At 56.0% G+C, this 22125-nt stretch overlaps 1 protein-coding gene across 1 annotated transcript in view; it reads left to right on the top strand.

Moving 5' to 3' along the window:
• The window catches only part of PGBD5 (piggyBac transposable element derived 5), a gene marked incomplete at both ends in the record, with an annotated part of 87203 nt that overhangs the window by 31902 nt on the left and 33176 nt on the right, over positions 1-22125 (top strand). Inside the window, one exon of the mRNA XM_081252188.1 lies at positions 19849-20276. Coding sequence (XP_081108314.1) covers positions 19849-20276 — 428 coding nt within the window. The remainder of the gene's footprint in view (positions 1-19848; positions 20277-22125) is intronic.

Raw genomic sequence — 22125 nt, 5'->3', positions numbered from 1 at the left:
AAATCATGGTCTTAGAAGAAGTGAGTTTGAGGTTATGACTGAACAACTAACTCTAAGCCAGCGTCATCTGTTCCTGCTACCTTAGGGGCTCTGAAGAACCTCACCAAACTTTGGAAACATGCACTTACCATTTTCTTCTATTTTTTGATGCTGGATTTTTTTTTAGAACATGGAGCTGGAAGAACTTTTAATTTTTAAATAAAACTTGTAGTTTAGCAGACAGGTAGTATATATATGTGTGCATGTACGTAGAGTGTCCTTTGTATAAAATTTTTAAATTTCTAAATGGGAAGGAGTAGGGGCATGGACAAAAAGAAAAAGACATTCATAGTTTGAAATGACCTTACTTGGAACCTCATTTCCAGGATTCATTATTTCTGAGCCAATAATAAATTCACCTTGCTGAGAGTACCTTTCTCTCTTGACCCTGTTTCAGTTGCTTAGTAAGGAGCTGGTATGGTTTAGATTCAGAATTAGAATAAAGGACAAAATAGGCAGAATACAGGATGGCCCAGGATGGCCTGTGGACCTGGGGAGATCCGCTCCCCCCAGCCTTGGGATGCCTGCGGGGCTGTGCGCACAGGGCGGCCCAGGCTGTGTCTGAGGTCAGGAAGGCGCCCTGTGCTGCATTTCTGCCTGTGCAGGGACACACGGAGGCTGTGAATGGGGGCTTCCATTCAAGAACGGGGGCTTCTTGAACAACCAGAGGTGACCCTGCATGGAAACCTACAGGGCTGAGGAGCTTCCCGTGACAGGCTCCGGGCTCACAGGACGCACTGGGCAGGGCTGAGAATCCAGAGGAACAAGTGGTTGTTCTTTATTTTTATTTTTTTGAATTTGAAGACAATAAGAAACGTTTCATGGAGGGTCTGTGACCTGTCCTCTGCAGGCAGTGCGGGCCCTCGGCATCCGTCGTTCAGGGTGTGGAGCTGCACGGCCTGCCTGGGGAGAGGCAGGGGGTGGACGGAGGGCTCGGTGGCCCGATTGGGTCGCGGGTGCACGTGGAGCTGCCAGCTTGGAGCGCAGCTGCTGGGTGAGCGTGGGAGGCCGTGGGGTGTGTGCTGCGGTCTGTGGACACGCCCCCACTGGTCCTCGGCCGCCTCGTGTGGATATCACAGCAGGACCTCGGACGACGGCTGTCTCCTTGGGTTGACTGTCTTGTCTTCATCCACAAAGGAGGATAAAATCGGCCCCCGTCTTGGGGATGACGGAGGAGATGGGCCGCCTGCGGGCCTCGTTCCGCACGGACATCGTGGTCTTGGGGGCGGTGGCCGCGCCGAGATCTGGCGGCTGCGGGGAAGCCTCGTGCTCAGGGCAGAGCTTGACGGGGACGTTTGCCCCCCCCACCCCGGGATTGCAGAGCAGTCGAGGAGCAGGGCAGTGTTCCAAGGGAGGTTAAGAGAGAAGCAGCCCCTTCCTGCGGAGAACGGCACAGCCTCGGGAGATACCCTGGCTCCCCGCGGGCCCCCCGTGCCGTTTCTTCCCCGACTCTGAAGCATGCTTTGGGGACGTAGGGGAGCAGATCTGAACTAGCCGCACGACTGCAGGTGACTGGGAGGGTTTTCAGTGTCGAGAGAGAGGGAATGGCAGGTATGGCCATGGGGTGGGGGACGGGGGTGGCCATGAGGGGATCCTGTTTTACCCCCATTGCAGTCAGCATCAACTTGACAGCATGTCTCATGAGTGAAAGGACCACCAGATGACCCTTTTTTTTTTTTTTATAATCCCTGCACAGGAGATGATGTGATTCCTTAGTGCTGTATTAGATCCTGTCCGTACTGAGAGGCAGTGGAAGGTAGGAATATCGCTTCGCATGTGGTGGCTTAAAATCACAGTCAGAAACCCGTGTGCCAAAACAGGGTGTCCCCAAAATAACTTCCGTTGCTCTTGATCGCAAAAGCGAAAGTGCTCATTAACCTATGATGTGCTCTCCTGATGAGCTCCTGGCCTTAGACTTGGGATGAACACCCAGAATGGGACCTTGACGAGGCGTCTGCATTTTTTATCTTCAGTCTCTGGCTGTAGCATCCCTCCTCCTCAGACTCTGAGTAAGCTGGGGGTGCGTCCTCATTTGGCCTCACTGGTCTTTAGGAAAGAGGCTTGAGTCTCATCATCATGTCTGTGTCGAGAGGCACATGCCCCGTGTCAGCGTTTGGCAGGCAGCATTAATAGCAGTAGCTCGTGCTGTTTCCAGTTTTAGTGTGTACCAGCTGCTGTGCTGTGCTTTCTGCGCAGTCTTTAATTTTATCCTCGTGGTTACTCTTGGGGGCAGATACTCCAATCATCCCCATTTTACAGACGGGGAAACCGAGGCTCTGTAGGGTTATGTACCCTGCCCAAGGCTCTGTTTGATGGTCAGCTCTGCCTGACTGCAGCCCCCGTGCTCTGTTTGTGCAGAGCATCCTCGGAGACTTTGCAGGGCCAGGAGCAGCAACTGGTCAGCTCGGTGCTTGGCCAGGGTCTGCGGTCGAGAGATCCACTCCCAGGCAGAGCTGCCCTGGCAAGACCCTTCCATCTCTGGGAACCGGGTCATCCTCCTTGTGTTGCTGGCATCATCAGCACCACAGCTGCTTCTCCTCACATGCCTGGCGCCGTCGGCGGCAGCATTTCACACCGGTTGCCATTGCTTCTCCACTTCTGCAGTCACCACTCACCTCTCCGATTCCACAAGTCCCAGTGGCACACAGCTTTAGCATCCAGACGGAGTTGTCTGCCGGACTTTTGTCCCTCTCTGCTGTGGGAGATGAGCTTCACCCCCTTTATCTCAAAGAATTTGCTTCACAGGGATCCACACTCAGCACCCTGCACCTGCGCGCTTAGGCTCTCCTCCTGCGGCAGGGGACTGTGTGCACCTGCAATTAGGAAGGGGCTGGCCTGGCCCGGGAGGACTGACCTCATGCCAAAGGCAGGGCAGTTCCTCTCCTCCCTTCTAAGATTTCCCTGGGAGAAGGGCCCTCTGTGTAGGAGCAGGCCCTTCTCCACTGGCTGCTGTGCACGGAGCACATGGGTTGCACCAGGCACTGTGCTCAGAACTGTTCGGATACCGTCTCGACAGCCCTGTGAGGGAGAGGGGATGTCCCCTTCTTCCAGCAGGAGCAGTAGCAATGAAGTCAGAGCCTGCTTCTTTTTTTTCTGGGGGATAACAGCTTTCTTGAGATATAATTTACTTACCATACAGTTCACCCATTTCCAGTATACAATTCACCGGTTTTTAGGACAGCCGCAAATACGCGCAGCCATCGTCACAATTTTAAAACATCATCATCTCGGAGCTTCCCTGGTGGCGCAGTGGTTGAGAGTCAGCCTGCCGATGCAGGGGATGCGGGTTCGTGCCCTGGTCCGGGAGGATCCCACATGCTGTGGAGCGGCTGGGCCCGTGGGCCATGGCCGCTGGGCCTGTGCGTCCGGAGCCTGTGCTCTGCGATGGGAGAGGCCGCGGCGGTGAGAGGCCCGCGTACAGAAAAAAAGAAAACAAAAAGAAAACAAAAAAAAACATCATCTCAAGAAGAAACGCCTTATCTGTCAGCTGTCACTCCCCTACCCCTGCATACTCCTTGCCTCCACTTTCCAAGGAGCCAATAATCAATGTTCTGTCTCTGTAGATTTCGTAGGGCCTGCTTCTTGGCTGTGGACAGCAATTATGTTTTTGAAAGAGCTGGAAAGAACCTTAGACGGTCTCAGTCCAACCCCTATATTCTGCAGACGAATATTTGCCTGGCATCTGGCTGCTCGTGGGCGGTGCAGCTGGCCGGGGGCCCATCCGTCTCCATGTGCTGCCCCGCCCCTGCTCTGCCCCCTAGTGTCGGAGCTCTCCTGTGATGCCCACCCCAGCCAGCAGGCAGCAGGCCCTGGCCCTGCAGTGTGTGCCAAAAGTGGTCCTTGGGGTTAGAATAAGAATTCTCAGTAACGGTGACGTGAACAGACCATTGAATGATGACAGTGACGGCCCTGGGGCCACTCTGCAGAGCGCAGGGGCCGCCAGAGGGGAAACCAGGGCCCGGGCCCTCAGTTTGCCCACTTGTAAATAGAACTGCTGGTTTGGATGATCGTTATATTTTCTGTAGTCACCCAGGACCTCAAAGTGTAAGAACCCTGGCCAGTGGATGGAGCAGGTCGAGAGGGCTGAATCCAGGAAGGTAAGGCCTCTCGTAGACACTCAGGCCAGCTCCAGGTTTGGTGGGAGGTAGGGAGCTGCCTGCCTCCTGGGTGGCTTGGGATTCTCGCCTTAGCGAAGAATAAATAATAAAAGAATAATAGGGCTTCCCTGGTGGTGCAGTGGTTGAGAATCCGCCTGCCAGTGCAGGGGACACGGGTTCGAGCCCCGGTCCGGGAAGATCCCACATGCCGCGGAGCAACTAAGCCCATGTGCCACAACTACTGAGCCTGTGCTCTAGAGCCCGCGAGCCACGACTACTGAGCCCACGTGCCACAACTACTGAAGCCCACGCGCCTGAAGCCCATGCTCTGCAACAAGAGAAGCCACCGCAATGAGAAGCCCGTGCACCGCAACAAAGAGCAGCCCCTGCTTGCCGCGACTAGAGAAGGCCCGCGTGCAGCAACAAAGACCCAACGTAGCCAAAAATAAATAAATAAATTTATTTTAAAAAAAGAAGAAGAAGAATAAAACTACACAAAGCTTCTCCTCTGTAAAGTGTTCCTTTGGAACGATGCCTCCTTAGAAGGGAAGGAGTCTGTACAGCTTGGCCATCCCCCGGCGTTCTGCCCACGCTCTGCTCTCCATTGATTCCATGTCACATCAAGAGACTGTGGCTCGACAATGAAAATAATAACAACAGCAAGAGGAGGAGTGACCCATGGTTCCTGAGTGCATCCTGGTAAGACCTATAACTCATTTAATCCTCACAACAGCTCAGTGAGGTAGGTGGCCTGAGGCCCACAGAGGAGGCATCGCATTCAAGGTCACACAGCTAACAAGTGGCAGATTCACCCTGGGCTGCTGGTGCCAGAAGCTGCACTCTCGACCCCCCATGGTCGTGGGAGGATGGGAGGACAAAAAAGAAGTCTCATGTAGAAGTGCCCACGACAGCTTCTGACACTGGTGCCTGTTTGGAAAAGGGAAGAGAGACGCCCTCTCTTGCTTAGGTCTGCTCACATCCTCCTGGATAGTTTGCTATTTCATTGTGAGGTTCTTTGTCTTTTTAAAAAACACAAACAGGAAGGGGAAGCTCAGATGAAAACTCAAAGTCCAGCCTGACCGGCCCTCTCTCTCACATATAAGGGGTTGCAACGATGGAGAGTTTTCTCCGTACTGCATCTACGGCGTCCAGCGTGGAAATGTCAACCTGGAAACCTGCTTTCTGATTTTGGGAGCAGCGCACAGCTGATTGGAAGACAAGAGTCTGGGGTGCGGGAGCTTCCCCGCCTCTCCCCTCATTGGTACACCCCGCTCCTGCTGGGGCTCTTGCATTTGCATTTTGCCAACATCTGCTCAGGCTGCCTTTTCTTCCCCAAGTCTTGACAAACAACACCCTTGGTTACAAAGAGGAGTATCTGTAACCAGTGGCAAGCACAAGCAAGGGTTTGACTGCCATGTTAACCTTTGGGGGATTCTTTTTTTTTTTTTTTTTTTTTTGCGGTACGCGAGCCTCTCACTGTTGTGGCCTCTCCCGTTGCAGAGCACAGACTCTGGATGCTCAGGCTCAGCGGCCATGGCTCACGGGCCCAGCTGCTCCACGGCATGTGGGATCCTCCCGGACCGGGGCACGAACCCGTGTCCCCTGCATCGGCAGGCGGACTCTCAACCACTGCGCCACCAGGGAAGCCCTGGGGGATTCTTATATTCTTTCCAGCCTCATAAAAAATTTACCCCCTGACGTCTGGACTGCACTCAGTCTCCATAAGTTGGGTGTTTTGGCTTGTCTGCTCGCTTATTCCTTCTTAGAAACTTAGGTTGGGGAGGTGGAATCCCAAAGAGGAAAAGGGGTCTGGAAGTCTTTGGAAGCCTCTGAAGAGCTCCCACCCCAGGGCCCTCTGCCCCTCGCCGCCCAGTGGGAGTGCTGTAGGCAGTGAGCTGGAGCCTGGGGGCTGCGGGCTCTAGAAGGGGGGCCTGGGGCTCGACTTCACTCCTGCTCATGTGGCCTCCTGTCTAAGGAGTAGAAGTTGGTGCTTGAGGCAGATAGGCCGTGATGCACAGAATATCATTGTAGAAAGGGTTCTAGAAATCCCCTAATCCCACTCTACCTTTACAAGTGAAACCAACCGTTTGCCTTGAAAGGAAGGGTAGAACATCAGGACCTCAAGTGCCCATTCTTTAAAATATCATTTGCTGTTCTTTTTCTAATTTTAAAGGCCATATATTTAATTCTATCCATTAGTCCCAGAAATCATATTCAGAAAAGTATTAAAAATGGAAATCGCTTATAATGGCAACCCTGCCCCTGGCCACCTGCACCCACAGCAAGCATTGCTTGTGAGTCAGCACCACCTTCCCCCAGCCCCAGACAGGGCTTCAGAATCCTCCTTAACATGTGTACAGGCAGCTGCTAACTTCTGGAATTGACACGAGTGCCAAAGCCTGTTGGCCACCTCTGGACAGGGATTGACACCTATGCTGAAGTGGAGGGTGAGGTCCTCTTCTGTTCACTCCTGGGGAGGTGAGCGCCTGTGTACGCGGTGGGTGTCGGGTGGTACCTGCACAGATGGGTTTTGGACACACGCTGGGCGATACTTCTGTAGGTATCTGAGCAGGACCCAAATCTACCCAAAGGCTCCAAATCATAGCCCCACTTTGTGTCATTCTCCATACCTACTAGCCATTCTGCCCCTGGAGTGACTTAGGAAGTTGAAGCCTTTGATAGTCACTGAGGCCTTTATTAAAATGAAACCCCCCTTGGGAAGGGTCATACCTGAAGGTGTTCTCCGCTGGAACTTCAGTTCTCTATTAAGATCCTGGCAGAGCTGGAGTCATGAGGGACAGACGGGGGTGGGAGATGCACCATGGAGAAAGGCTGGGCCGGCAGGAGGCGACAGGAGGCCCCAGGCCACCTGCTGCAGGGCCCTGAAGCCTCCTTGCCCGGCACTCACCCAGCTGACCATGGTGAGGCTCTCTAGAAGGACCTGCGCGTCATGTATGCTGATCGGCTTCTGGTTTTCAACAGGGGGGAGTGGAGTACTAACTTCATCTCCATCAACATTTAGCCAGCGGAGCCCGTTGCAGAGAGCATCTCTCTAAGGAAGATAATGATGCAATCAGAGTTTCTATAGGAGGAGGACAGCCTTTCTGCATCTGCTCCAATTGGAAGGGCTACTATTGGAAAGGCGCATTCTGTGCTCTTAGCACGTACGTGGGGCGAGCTCCTTACCAAATGAGAGGACAACAGGGGGACGGTGGTGGGGAAGACACGTAGGGAATTTGCTAGGTGTGGTTTATAGTGTTCTGGGTCTCCTAACTGCTTTCACTTTTGATCATTCACTCTAGTTTTTTATCTTTATGCATGAAAATGAGGAATAGTTGTGTATGTGCTTTGCAATTGGCCTTTCTAGTGTGGAGTCACCCTTAACAGGAAGGAAATCTGAACAACGCAGTAGCTCCAAAAGTGCTGGGCAAACGTGGTCAGGGTGTTGTCTCACCTGGGTGGTGTGACGTGTCGGAGGGGGCGCTGAGCTGAGAGCACCCTGCTCTTCCTGGGCTCACAGCGTTACAAGTGCAGCTGCCTGTGCGCCGTGGGCCTTTTCCTGCCTGGAAGACCTGCTCCTCTCTTATGAGATGCTTAGGTGATAGAGGTCACTTGCCTTGGCTGGGGAGGGCTGCCCCACAATGGGACCTTTTACTGCTTTCCATCCCCCCCAGTCTGTGTCCTCGTGCTCGGTGCCCAGGGAGCTGGTGCACCGGCTGGACTGGCACTTGGGGCGCTGTGGTGGGAGGCATGCTTCCGTGACGGGGCAGCGCGGCATGGGGTCAGGAGGCAACTAGGGCTCACGCTTGGGCTCTGACCTTCAACAGTTGACCCGAGGTCTGTGTCTCTTCTTCCTCATCCGTAAAACTTCCTTAGAAGTGTGGTGCTAACATACATGAGTCTCGAGTGCAGCTCTGGGCACATCACCAGCCCTAAATGAAGGTTAGTGTCCCCTCCCCATACCGGACACCTCAAACTTAGGTACGTTGTGGAATTAAAGGATATACCTCAGAGGCTCCCCTCCTGAAGGGATAATCTAACTATTGTCCAGCTTGAACAGACCTTTGGGCACGAGACAACTGGCTCTGGGTTTCTGTTCTCAAGTTCTCTGAAGCCAGGCCTCGGTGGCGGTCACCTTTGTGCCTTCTGTTCCTCAAAGACTAAGTATTTCTTAAACATCCCTGAGTCCTTTAGAATTCAGGCGTCAGCTGGTTGTCTTCCCAGTGGCCCGGGGCTGAGCACAGGGCAGCAGGTGGGCCTTCCAGGCAGAGTGGCCCACGATGCACAGGCGATTGTGTTTCTAGAGCAGGTCTCATCCGGGTAATTTGTCCTACCGATAATTTTCGTACAAACTTCATCCTGAAACTGCCTGATTTAAAGCTGAGGAAAAAATAACATTGCCACGAGATGGGTGACAAGAATAGCATTTGTGTTGGAAAACAAACTGCAGTTTAAAACAGCAGACGCTTGTCCAAGCTCGTGCTGCTGTGGAGAGCCGGGCACTGGTGCCCGGAGGTGGGTTTGCTCAGGTGATGGTGGAGCTCTCGGTGAAGGGAGAGGGCTCGGGCACAGGTCGGGGTCCGTGGGCGCCCAGCCCCACCCAGACCCAGAAGGGGAAAGGAGGTCCTGGTGACACAGCCTTCGCTGAGGGCCGCCCCCTGGGCCGCAGCTGGCAGTCCCACCAACATGTGCCGTCGAGGGGCAGCTCTGGGCACACACGCGCACGCCCTTAGCCTCTCTGCCTCGCTGCCGCAGAGGCCACCTTGTGCTTACACGTAGAAACATCAGGGTCATATAGGTCTTTGTAAAGGAAAATAAACATGATTTATTCCTATTTACTGATAAATAAATATTTCCCTGGGCAGCATTTGTGGAGTTGGGCTCCGGAGTGTGGCCTGAGAGGGGAAAGGCTACCAGCAGGCCAGAGGCCGGAGTCACCCCAGCTCACTCACTGTGACCGTGACCTTCTCTGGTCCTTGTTTCCTCGTGGGAAAGTGAGGCGGACGTGCCCTCTGTCCTGGAGGCCACGGGGTGACCAGCGGGACGGGGTCAGCCTCTGCCCACAGTGTCTCCGGGGTCACCCTCCCGCGTCTGCACCTGCAGCGTCCTGCCTGTCCCCGCCCGGCCCCCACGCTGAGAGGGGGAGCCCAGGCCCGTGCTGCTTGACCCTCACTTGCCCAGGCTTTTTCTCCCTCCCCACCCCACGCCCTGGGGCCTGGTTTTCCATCCCAGCACCCCTTTCCTTATCTCTTCCGTCTCTCGTCCTGCGTTCTGTCTCCCGCCAGGGTGTGGGCGGGTGTGCGGGGAATTAGAGGGATCTCATCAGCCTCCAGGGACCAAGCAGCTCCTGTGCCTTCATTTGTGCTGAGACAGGGCCGGCGCCGGCTGTCTGTCTGTCTGTGGGGCGCCGCGGGGCCCTGTGCTGTTGCTGCTTCCTCCTGACCCCAGCTACTCTGCAGCACCCCCTTGTCCCCAGCACACACAGACGCTCGGAGTAAATCTAGAGGGGCTGGTGGTGGAAAAGAAGGAGGACGGTGTGCGGGTCTGCAGACCTGGGCTGTGAGGCCTTAAGTGACTGATGAGTCTATAAAAGGGGGTAATGGATCGCAGCAGTGATTCTAATCCAGGAGAGAGAGAGAGAGAGAGAGAGAGAGAGTGTGTGTGTGTGTGTCGGGGCGTTGCCTAAGAGAACCAGGGTGGGAGGTTATCACCCAGGTCCTGCAGGTCTTTCTGCAGAGGGAGTCCAGTGCCACCCACCTCCCCATCACTGCGTGCATGGACCAGGCAGAGCCCGTTGCCCTCTTGGGGAGGGGAGCCTGGGAGCCAGCAGTGCCTGGATGGTAGGGGCCAGCAGAGCACGGACCAGCTGTCCCCACCCACCCCCGCCCATCCGTGATCTAATGGCCATCATGTCCACATACATCCTTGACCAACTGCTGCTCAGGCCGGGCTGGGCCCCAGAGAGGAAGTCCAGGTTTGACCTTCCAAGGCCCGCTGTCTGGGGGCAGGTTGCCATGTGACCTTTACTTTCTCATTTGGGTTGGCAAGGGCCGAACTGTTTCCCTGGGGGCCTCGCAGGGCCTCTGGATTCTCCAGACTCATCCTCTCTGGCCTGTGGTTGAGGTGTTCCAGGGGTCGGGACCAGCCTGTTTCACTTGCTTCTGGTTTGTTTGCTTCTTCAGGCTCCCAGTATTTTTTCAGTGCCAAGACAGGATTCCCAAAACGGTGCATTTTCTGTGCGCGGCCCAGTGTATGTGTCTCTGTAGCCATGTGTTTAATCTCATGTGTAGGTAAGCACAAAGGTCCACATCTAGGGTCCTGAGGAATGTGAGGCCCGGGTCCCTCACCTCTTTGGATACATACACACACATGCATGCATGCACACACAGGTGCCTGGAAATGGTCCCCGGCTCCAGGACCTGCCCCTTTGTCTTCTCCCTACCTCATCGGGTTCTGTAACCCTAACCCTCAATGCTTTTGACCTTCTCTGTTTACTGCCCTCAAATCCTAAAGAGCCATTTCCCTTTTCATTCCCTCGTTCCCTCACTGATTCATCACTCACCCAACAAGTTATCTGCTGAGCACCTCTCGTGGGCCAGACAGTGTTCTAGGCAGTGAAGATGCAACAGGGAACAGAATAGACGAAGACCCCCGCCCGTGGACCCTACACGCACCCCTTCTGTTACCCTCTCTCCCGGGAGTCACCGTAAGTGACAAAATCACCCTGACTTCCCCGACAGTATCCTAACAATATCCACGACTTCCTGTTGGTACATCCCCGCCGGCTTTCAGGGAGGGGCCGTTTCACTTCAGCAGCACACAGTTCTTTCTAAGGATCTACTTCAGCCACGAGGAGACCTCCCAAGCCCACGTGTACGTCAGTGGTCGGCTTCCAGTTTTCCCTCCTTTCTCCTGATCAGCCGCTGCCTCACAGCCATCCTCACGGTCAGAGCTTCATCACGTACGTGGAGGGTCGCAAGCAGCCACAAAGCCAGAGGGACCCACCGTGTGGGGCGTCTGTGCCCCCGTGCGCAGGGGCATCGGGGCGAGGCTCTCCGGTGCGTCTTTCCCCAGGTCAGGTGACCTCGCACGAGTTGTTCCCGTGAGCCTGAGCCTCCACAGCTGCAAAGTGGGCGTCCCAGTGCCTCCTTGGTTGACCGTTGCAGGAGGAAAATACTGCCAGTTACACGCTCGCTGTGGTGCTCGATGCCAAGAAGACCCTCCACCAGCGCTTCAGGGTTTTCTGTCCAGTCAAGGGCACACTTCTTGAAGCCTAGGATGGTGACATCCTTTTCACTGCTCCTGCCCCAGCACCTGACGGCATGGTCCGCTTCCGTCACCTCTCATGGAGGAGGGACTAGGGTGGTCCAGGGTGCTCTGGGGGGTGCGGGTGAGGTTGCCGTGCTACCTGGAACTGGCCAGGGCTGGCAGCAAGTTGGGGACCTCAGTGGTCTCAGCTGAGCCCTCATGAACGGGAGGAGGTAGGTCTGGGGAAGGAGCCTGAGGAAGAAACAGTGTCCCGGGTGGATGGAAATCGGGCATGGACCTGATGCGATTGGGGCTGAAGAGCTGCAGTGGGTGTGGTGGCATCAGGGAAGATCTGGGAAGCGATGGGGGACATTAACTGAGCATCCGGGTGTCCCATCCTCCCTGGCCACTCTGCACGAACTGGGGCTGGAGGTGGGCAGGCCTTGGACTGCTCGTCACCACCACGTCCCTCCCCCGTCAGGTGCTACCCAAGTGGGAAGAACACTTCTGTCCTTTCTGTACCCAAGCAGAGCTTTCAAAATACAGCCTCATGTGAAAAATAGACACGGTGTCTAAATGAAACACAAAGTGTGGTCGCCAAGGCTGCTGTTCTGTCACAGCCATCTGGTAAGCAGGCTCCTGGAAGAGGGACAGGGGCCGGGGATGCGGGGTTCACGGGTGCCGTCCGCAGGTGGTGAGGCGCTATTACTGGGCGTCGGGCGTGTGCGACACACCTTAGGCTCCTGACCTGCGTCGTCCCATTTCATCCTCCCCCAAACCCTGAATTTCATTACTGTTGTTATCTTCCCTTCACCGACATGGAGACTGCAGATCACAGTGCTGTAGACTGAACGTTTGTGCCCCCCAAATTCATATGATGAAACCTAACGCCTAGTGTGATGGTGTTGGGAGGTGCTCAGGTCATGAGGGTGGAGCCCTCGTGATGGGATGTGTGCCTTATAAAAGAGATCCAGAGAGCTCCCTGGTCCCCTCCCCATATGGGAACACAGCGAGGAAACAGCCCCCTGTGAACCAGAAGGTGGCCCTCACCTCGCCGGACACCGAATCTGCCTGCACTTGATCTGGCCCTGCACTTCTGACCTCCAGAACTGTGCGAAGGACATTTCTGTTGTTTGAGCCCCCTGCCTGTGGTATTCTGTTGTAGCAGCCCAAACAGACCAAGACAAAGAGGTTAAGGAATGTGCCCAAGGTCCCACGCCTGGCGAGTCACGGGGAGCTGGGCCCAGTCCAGGCTGTCCTCAACGTGTCTGGACAGCAGCTATTTTAGAATGATGATATGAGACTTTTATATGATTATTGACATTCCTCAAAATAACTTATGTCATCATCTTGTTTTGTTAGTCTTGGAAGGGAGATGATGCAAGTTACCAATGAGAAGCTGAGACCCAGAGAAACAGCAGCTTCCAGGAGGTTCAGGTAGACGAGAGCCTGGAGCAGGGCAGCTCCAGACCCAGACCCAGACCCAGAGACCCAGACCCAGAGACCCAGACCCAGAGACCCAGACCCAGACCCAGAGACCCAGACCCAGACCCAGCCCCAGAGACCCAGCCCCAGCCCCAGAGACCCAGACCCCAGACCCAGCCCCAGCCCCAGAGACCCAGACCCCAGACCCAGACCCAGACCCAGAGACCCAGACCCAGACCCAGACCCAGAGACCCAGACCCCAGACCCAGAGACCCAGACCCCAGACCCAGACCCAGACCCAGAGACCCAGACCCAGACCCAGACCCAGAGACCCAGACCCCAGACCCAGACCCAGACCCAGACCCAGAGACCCAGACCCAGACCCAGACCCCAGACCCAGAGACCCAGACCCAGCTCCAGACCCAGACCCAGACCCAGACCCCAGACCCAGACCCCAGTCCCAGACCCAGCTGTGCGCAGCTCTTCCTCACCCCTTAATGCCCCACCCCAGCACTAAGGGAGAGGGGAAGCTGTGTCTTGGTGCCCAAGTATCTTAGTGGGAGTGAGCCTGCGAGGAGGGTGGGTGCAGGGGGAGCCTGGTCCAGGCTTTCTCAATAGCGTAGACTGGTGAAGGCCACAGCACACTGGGCATGGCACGACTCACAGGCTCACAAATTGTCCCAGAATAGCCTTGCTGCCTCCTGGCCTTTGGGCTACTGCCAATAAAGGAGTCACAGTTACAGTGACATCTGTCGTTCATCTGACCTCTGAGTCTGCTCTGTGGTGTCATCACCTTGCTTCTCACGCTGAGAACCAGATCTGGTCGGAGGAGTAGGACTTCTTGTTCTGTCCGTACAAACATGTCTGACCTGATCTCTTTTCACGAACGGAGTCCAAAGAATAGTTTGTGCACGTGAGCTCGACTGTAGAAACACCGCTGCTCCAGACAGAGAGGACACGGTCGGGGTGGGGGATTCCCCGGGCCCAGGGGAGCGGGCACCGCCATCCTTTCTCTCCAGGGCTCTCTTAGCTCAGTGCACGTGGAGATGGTCACGGCCACCTCTGCCCAGCAGAGCGCTCCCAGGAGACCCCTCGGAGCAGGTTGACTGCAGGTGGAGGAACGCGAGTTGGCTGTGACACAGAAATCTTACGTTTCGTGTGAAATAGGCTTTCTTACAAGGAAGCCCCACAGCTGATATGTTACGTGACTGATGCTGTTCTTGGGGTTTTCCGGCCAGGTTTCTGCAGGTTTTCTAACGGCTGTGGAGGATGGTTAGCCTTGACGTTCCTCTGTTGGAAGACACCATTTAGGGGACCGTAGCACTGATCTGAGCTCATTTCCGTATGTTGGTAAGCGTTGCAGATCAGGCCTAAATGGAAGGGGAGCCTTGGTGCTGCCTACAGCTGCCCAGTGACATAGGGCAGGGTATCCCCCTTCCCCTGCCACACATCCAGGGATGTCGGGAGCACAGCTGGGACTCCTACCCCTGCCTGGAGACCCCTTGATCCGGCTGTGAATTGCATTTTTTGCCTGTCACTTAGCTGTGAGCAAAAGTTACGCAAGGGAAGAGGCTTTAGAGCTCTCGCGTGGCCGCCTGGCTGCATTCTGCAGTAGAGACTTAGACCTCAAGTGTTTGTTAGATAGCTGGCTTGTCCTGCCTATCAGCCACCAGGGGAAGGATAGAAGGATGCGAGAGACAGGACGATTACGTCCACCGAAGATGAAGACCAGCTGCAGCTGGCAGTGAGAACAACAGGTCCGCCTGTCTTCTGTGTTACTCATTTATGGACTGTTGTGCCTTAAGATTTTTCAGTGTCTCCAGTGAGAGGAATATTTTTGTGATGATGCAGGATGTTCCCGTTATATTTTTTTAATTAATTTATTAAATTTTTTTTGGCCGCGTTGGGTCTTCGTTGCTGCACGCAGGCTTTCTCCAGTTGCGGCAAGCGGGGGCTACTCTTCGTTGCGGTGCGCGGGCTTCTCATTGCGGTGGCTTCTCTTGCTGCAGAACACGGGCTCTAGGTGCAGGCTTCAGTAGTTGTGGCATGTGGGCTCAGTAGTTGTGGCACGTGGGCTTAGTTGCTCCACGGCATGTGGGATCTTTCCGGACCAGGGCTCGAACCTGTGTCCCCTGCATTGGCAGGCAGATTCTTAACCTCTGCGCCACCAGCGAAGTCCTCCCGTTATATTTTTATACCGTTTGATTTGCCCTGGAGATAAGTTAAAATTTTGTTATTTTTAAACCGTTAATTCAAAATATTGTGTTCCTCATATATGTCACAAAACTGCTATTTGTACCCCAAAGTGCCAGTGTATGCAGAATGCCAATCTCATCTCAAAATGAAAGCTTCAGTCTCTAAAAGGTTACGCTTTCGAAAGCACACAAAGCCAGCCTTTTCTTCCAGACAGGGCAAAGGTGGGGGTCAGTGCCACACGCGGGGTGCCCGGCTGCCTCGGGTCTGTGTGGTGCAGTGCGTGGAGGGAAGGGAGCAGCCGGAGAAGCTCCTTGGGGACCGGGACCCATGCCCCAGGGGGCCTCAGGGCGGACTGGCCCAGACCGGCCATTGTCTGACTTCCACTCACTCTAGGGTGGTTATTACTCCAATCTGATTGATAAGGAAACTGAGGCACAGAGAGGTTATGTGGCCTGTCAAAGGTCACACAGCCAGCACCTGTGGACAGGGAAGGGGGAAAAGGCATCAGAAGACGCAGAAGGGCCAGGGGGAGTTCTGCAGTGGTTTTCCTCAATTCAGGAAGGGAGGGAGGGAGGAAATTAAACCCAACAAGATCCCAAGCCAGCTCACCGAAGCTGGGCACCAGGTAGGTGTCTGTGACGCACCCCTTCCCACATCCTGTCCGTGACCAAGTGTCTCCCACCCAGGGCTCACCTGGCCACCCCAGCCTGGTGTCCTCAGGGAGGTGCAGCCAGGGGTGTGCCAGCTCTGCCCCACCCTGGCCGTCCCCTCAGGCCTCCTGTTACACACAGAAGCTGCTGGCTGACCTGACCTCTCCACCAGGCATTAGCACGGGGGGCTGCTGTCCAGATACCAGACCCTGCCCAGGGAGTTCAGCACCGATGCTCCTCCTCCTTGGTGGGTGTGGCTCCTTCCCCCCTGCCACTCACTGTCCATCCACCATCAGCGGGAATGTGTTGAATGTACGTGTACTGGGCTCCGAGGCTGCAGGGTGATAGGACCGCCTCCACCTCTGAGGGTGGGGCAGCAGAGGCAGCCACAGCAAGTGTCAGTCCCTAAGAAAACCACCGTAGGCTGATGAACACAAGGGGGGAGACCCAGTGGGGGCCGAGACTGAGAAGCCCGGCACCGGTCAGCTTGCCGTTGTGGGGGCAGGAAAGCCTACAGGTGGGGATGCTTAGTGAATCCAGAGGCCAGGAGGGCTTCGTCCCCGCAGACAGGCCTGCGTGGACGCAGGCCCTGTGGTGGGAAGAGATGCCGGGGCCCAGGCCTGACGCCAGCTCTACTTATGCGCAGAGCACCTGCCTGGCATGCAGCGTGGCCCAGGACGAGTCTGGGGGTGGGGCATGCAGGGCCCTGAACCCTGAGCGCTTGGGGAGGAATGTGGCTCTGCTTTAAGTGCAGTGGGCGCTCATGGGGGCGTTTTCCTTATGCAGGAGGGTACTGTGATCCAGTTTGTGTCTTTAAAATAATTTCCCTGTTGCTGTCAGTTATTTGGGGAGGGGGGATTCCCTTGCGGGAGGCTGCTTTAATCGTCCAGGCCAGAGGCGGCGGCCGCGTGGGAGGGAGGGCTGCACGCGCTGGTTGGTGGGCACGGTGTGGTGGTGAGGGTGGCAGGACGTGCCGCGGGGGTGAGCGTGGGCTGCAGGAGGCGCAGGACCCACAGTGGTCCAGGTGTCTGGCCCAGGGGACCAGGGGGCCGGTGGGGAGGAGCAGAGGGCAGGGGGCGCACTGGGGGACCTGGGGTTTCGGTCCAGACACCGTTAGCTTAAGGTATCAGCCTGTGTGCCGGTCCTGGTACCAGTGGAAGTGATCAGTGGATGTGGCCGCTTTTGCATGGAGGCTCCCGGGCTCAGGCCATCCCCACTGCCCCCTCACCTGTAGTCTGTGCCCGTGCCCAGCACACCTGCCGGGGGACCAGGGGAGGAGCCCAAGAAGCACAGGGATGGGCCGTGGCCACCCTTCCCGCTCCGTTGGGTCCCCGCCGGGTCTCCGTGACTTCAGGAGCAGCCCAGACCTCCCCAACTCTGCGGGCAGCGAGGACCCCCTGAGGTGTGGTCCGTTGTGCTCACAGTGCTTCACTGGCCCGGCCCTGGTGCCAGCCCGGGTCCCGTGCCCCTCGATGCCTCGAGCTGCTTACCCTCCTCCCGGGGCCTTTGCACGAGACGTTCTCTCTGCCCGAAATACTGTGCAACGTCCGCACCCCCACCCCATGGGGCTGATGACTTGCCACCCATAAAGCCCAGCTCCCATGGCCCCTTCAGGGAGCCTCCCGGACCCTGTCCCCAGGCCATGGACTCAGGGTCCCCTCGTGGGCACATCCTTCCCTAGCCTGACGTCACCGGGTCACTCTCCGTGGCCTGCTCCCCTCACCCCATCGAGAACGCCTGGGGAGGGAATACCGGTCGCACTCCTTTCTGTTCCCAGGGTCACCATGTTTTTCACTGAATGGTGGTTCCCTGCCACCCTCAAGTGACCGTCCCCTTTCCAAACAGCTGCTGAGAAGAGGGGTTAGGGTTTCCTCGCATGCGGTGGGCTGGGGAGTCTCTGGGGGATGGAGCTTCACTGAGCGACTGTTGAGGCCCCCTGGTCTGCAGGCCTGCTGCCATATCCTGGGTTTGATCCCCTGGAGGCCGAGGGAACCAGGTGGCTGGTGGCGATGGGGCCTTGAAGGAGCGGCGTGGTGACACGATGGGGTGGGTGGGCGTGAGGAGGGAGGGGAGGGAGACGGCTGTGTGAGTTTATTAGCTGGACGCCAGGATAAGCTCGGGCAGGCGTCCCCTCTCCTCCCCCAGGGCCACCCCCAGCCCCAGTTCCACGCTCCCTTTACGTTTTCAGCAGCGTGGGGTCTCCTCTTCCTCAAGAGGTGCTCCTGGCTGTGCTCTGTGACCCTCCTTTGCCCACCTCGGAGGTGGAGGGAGGCTGTGTGGTCATGAGGACCACGCACCTGGCTTGAGTTGTGTGCTCGCCGTGGCAGACAGCCACGGCCCTTGTGGTCGGATGGGATACCCGGGAGGGTGGCAGGGGCGCCGTTCACAGCTGCATCAGGGTGACTGGACCTAGGCCCGGTGGGACAAAGGTCACCCCGCTCTAAGGCGCTTAGAGGTGGGCGACCTTGGGCTGTGTCCTCACGCTTCTGAGCTCCTGTTTCCTCACCTGCAGGACGGGACGTGGCTTCACAGGTCGTGAGGATCACAGGGGTTAATTCCCAGCAAAGCTCTTGATACATGAATCAGAAGGGAGTGAGTCTTATCTCGGCTGGGGATCTGCCCACCTCCGGGGCCTGATTCTTAAACAGATAAGAGGGTATCAGCTACTTCCCGGTTTCTTCATTAAGCGGTTGGCCAGGCCCGAGTTTGCTGTGTGAATTCACTTTGAAATGGTCTGAGAGGCAAAATGACTTTAAACATAACTTTTGGAAGAGAACATTTCATTCTGCTTACTCAGCGTGATGTAGCCATTAAAATGCTGGTTTTCCTCCTTTTTGAAAGCTACCCCTGAATAATTTATGGCTTCACCCACCAGAGCCTGCAGGGTTTGCGGAAATAAAACGATTTCAGTCGGGGCGGCCATGGAGCCATCTTCCCGTCCTCATTGTCAGGTCAGCCAGGGCCGGTGCCCATGGCACCAGGACCGCCTGGAGCCCTTCCAAGAAACAACTGGTGAAAGAGAATATGGTGGCCGCTTTGCTCTCTGGGCCTTGGTTTCTTCTTCTGTAAAATGAGGGCAGTTAGAACATTCTAAAGCCCTCAGCCCGCCATCAGTGGATTTCTCTGGATAATGTCTCAGTAAAGGTTATCCAGTTGTAGGTACCTCCGTAGGGCCAGGCACTGTGCTCGGTGCATTCCCTGCGTCCCCCGTCCATCCTGCCCCACACGACAGCCTGGCAAAGCAGCTGTCACTGTGCCCACTTTATGAACGGGAGAGATGAAGAAATCTATCCAAGGCCATGCAGTTAGCGAGCACTAAATTTAGGGTTGCACCTCCCAGATCTGTCCATGTGCGTTTAAGACCTGGGATGCCTCATGTACACTGTCAGTCTTAATTTTGCTGTAGAAAGGTTGTTTTTCAGAGACTGCCTAAATCAGTCGTAGAGGAAGGTTGGGGGTGGGCTGGGGGTGAGTTTAAGGTTCCAAAGAATGTGCACAGCTTTTATTAGGAGTCACTATAAGGATGCAGTAGAAGCAAAGCTTGTCCCCTTCAAGTCTCTACGTACTGTTAGCCTGGCTTACATGGAGTTGAAAGCCATGTCTCCTTAAGGATGTGTGTGTGTGTGTGGTGTTTGTGTGTGTTTCAAAAGGCTGTCCTTGCATTTGTAAAAAACTGAGGTTTTCATTGCATTGGTGAAATTATCTAAACAAGCCCCTTCATATTTATTTACTAAAAAATTAAGAGTCACCACCTAGACAGTAGCTAATAGGTTGCCGTCTCACTTGAAGGGAATCTTTCGGGCCCCGAGTGGTGAAAGCATTCTTATTTCCAAAGTCACCTTAACTTACAAGGAGACGAGAGCCAGAGTGCCACGCCGAGCTCCTCTGTTCAGAGTTCAGTGTGTCTCTGGTGGGTGCCCTCCACCCTCCTGCCCCGCGTGCCTTTCTGTTCCGATGGTGTTTCGGGATCTGCCACATCTGTGAGGCGGGGCCGTGTGCAGGGCGCAGTGGGGAAGCGGGGCACGGGGCACGCGGGGTGGCGTGTCCTGTCGGGGGAGGGGTGGAGGGCAGGACGCTCCGGGGTCCGTGTTCAGGCTCGTCCCGAGAGGGAGTTGGGAGGGAGGGTGGCGCTCGGGCGGAGGCCTCGAGGGGACCCAGTGGCTGTAGCAGTGGCGCTTGGCCTGCCCGTCCAGGTCCCATCCGGAAGATGCCGCCCAGCGCCAGTGCTGTGGACTTCTTCCAGCTTTTCGTCCCTGACAACGCCCTCAAGAACATGGTGGTGCAGACCAACCTGTACGCCAAGAAGTTCCAGGAGCGGTTCGGGAGCGACGGGGCCTGGGTAGATGTGACGCTGCCGGAGATGAAGGCGTTCCTGGGCTACGTGATCTCCACCAGCACCTCCCACTGCGAGTCCGTCCTCAGCATCTGGAGCGGCGGCTTCTACAGCAACCGCAGCCTCGCCCTGGTCATGAGCCAGGCCCGCTTCGAGAAGATCCTCAAGTACTTCCACGTCGTGGCCTTCCGCTCCAGCCAGACCACACACGGCCTCTACAAGGTCCAGCCCTTCCTGGACTCCCTGCAGAATGGCTTTGACGCCGCCTTCAGGCCTTCCCAAACCCAGGTGAGGCCGCCAGCCAGGACCGGGCCTTCAGGGGTGGCAGTGGGTTGGGGAAATGGTGGGTGGTGCCCTTGGCACCCTCCCATCCTGCCTGGACCCCGAGGTCACCTCCGGGGTATCCCTGCTCGTCCCCCAGGTCACCAGCCCATCCATCCCCATCCAATCAGAGGGAACTGATGGAGGAACAGCTCCAAACCATATTCAGCGTTTTGCTCCGAGATGCAGTTTCCCTCCTCTTTTTCCCTCATCCTCCCTCTCCTTTTTTTTTTTTTTTTGCGGTACGCAAGCCTCTCACTGTTGTGGCCTCTCCCGTTGCGGAGCACAGGCTCCGGACGCGCAGGCTCAGCGGCCATGGCTCACGGGCCCAGCTGCTCCGCAGCACGTGGGATCTTCCCGGACCGGGGCACGAACCCGTGTCCCCTGCATCGGCAGGTGGACCCTCAACCACTGCGCCACCAGGGAAGCCCCTCCCTCTCCTTTAATTACACTTTCTTTGTAAACGATGGTTTGCTCAGGGTAATGTTAATTTTCTTGTATCCTCCGAGTACGTGCTCATCTGCTGGTGGTGAAAGGAGGCAAGAGGCCTTCTAGGGGGTGAAGGGAACGAGCCTAGGGTCACAGCCGTCCTCTGGCCGTCGGAGCTGCTCAGGTGCTGAGGTCCCCTGGCCCGCGTGGAGAGCCGGGCGCCTTTGGACTGGAGGTGACAGAGCCGTGGCCCTGACTGTTAACAGCCCCTCAGCTTCCTCGCTTCCTAAATGGAGGCTGTGTGTGCTCTCAGCTCCCGAGCCCCGGCCTTCTGGTTGGCTGGGGCAGTCACATTTGGCTGTGGTGAGGCAGTTTCAGAATCGTCCTCAAAGTTGCTCTGCGGGTCTGGAAACTGAGGAGGTGGCTCTTTCTAGAAATTTCTCTAAGGAAAACATCAGGAGGTTCCTGGCCCACGTGAGCCCAGTTCCCTTTGACCTGTTCCATACGGAGACAAAAATCTTACTCCTCTTTTATTTGTACGTTTAAAGACCCACCCACCCACCTACTTTTCCTTGTGCTTTTCCTTAAAGACCTTCGTCACGAGCCTCAAGTTCTTTTGGCTGTTCTCTTTGAGATCCTCTCCTAATTCGCTGTCTCACCTTCTCCCCACAGCTGGAAAGCACAGGGTTTCTGTGGGGAAGATAATGTCCTGTGTCAGGTCCGCGGTCCCCTGCACGGTTCTCCTGCCTCTGCTCTGCTGTCCTGTGTCTGTGCTGGCTCATGAGGGTCTCCAGGTGTCTGTGATGTGCCTTCTGACCCCTGGGAGGTGTTCCCTCCTCTCTGTCTTTGCAGGTTTCCCATCTCCAGGACCCCGTGTGACTCCAGGCTTCCCGAATCCCCCGACTATTTACAGGGCAACGAATGCCGTTTTGTCTTGTCACTCACCTTCCTTCTTACCAGGAGGTGGGGTCTTTGGGGACACACGCCCTACCTTATAACAGGCCCTGCAGGACCAAGTACAGGGCTGGGCATGGTTTTTTTGTGTGTGCCACTGAATATTTGCTTGGTTGAAAATGAGCCAGACCAGAGACACATTGGCTGGGATGCAAGGGGAAAAAACAATATTCTGGCCATCCTTGGCATCAAACATTTGAAGAGCTGCTGGAGAGGGCTGTGAGCTCACTAAGACTAAGCATCTTCCCAGAGTCAAGCAAGCAACTCCGTCGATGATTGATATTTAACAGCCTAAAGATAAGGCTGCCCAGGGTCCTTCCAGCCCCTAGACGAGCTGTACCCGTGATTACACCCATGTTTGTTGTGTGCCTGCCGTGTGCCGGCCCCGGGAGGTCTGATCCTTCTGGAACTGCAGCATCAGACACCTGAGACC

This window comes from Mesoplodon bidens, assembly GCF_964165515.1.
Source record: "Mesoplodon bidens genome assembly, chromosome: 1".
Classification (NCBI taxonomy): Eukaryota; Metazoa; Chordata; class Mammalia; order Artiodactyla; family Ziphiidae; genus Mesoplodon; species Mesoplodon bidens.
The sequence above is the reverse complement of the archived record's forward strand: the minus strand, read 5'-3'. Positions and strand labels throughout refer to the sequence as shown.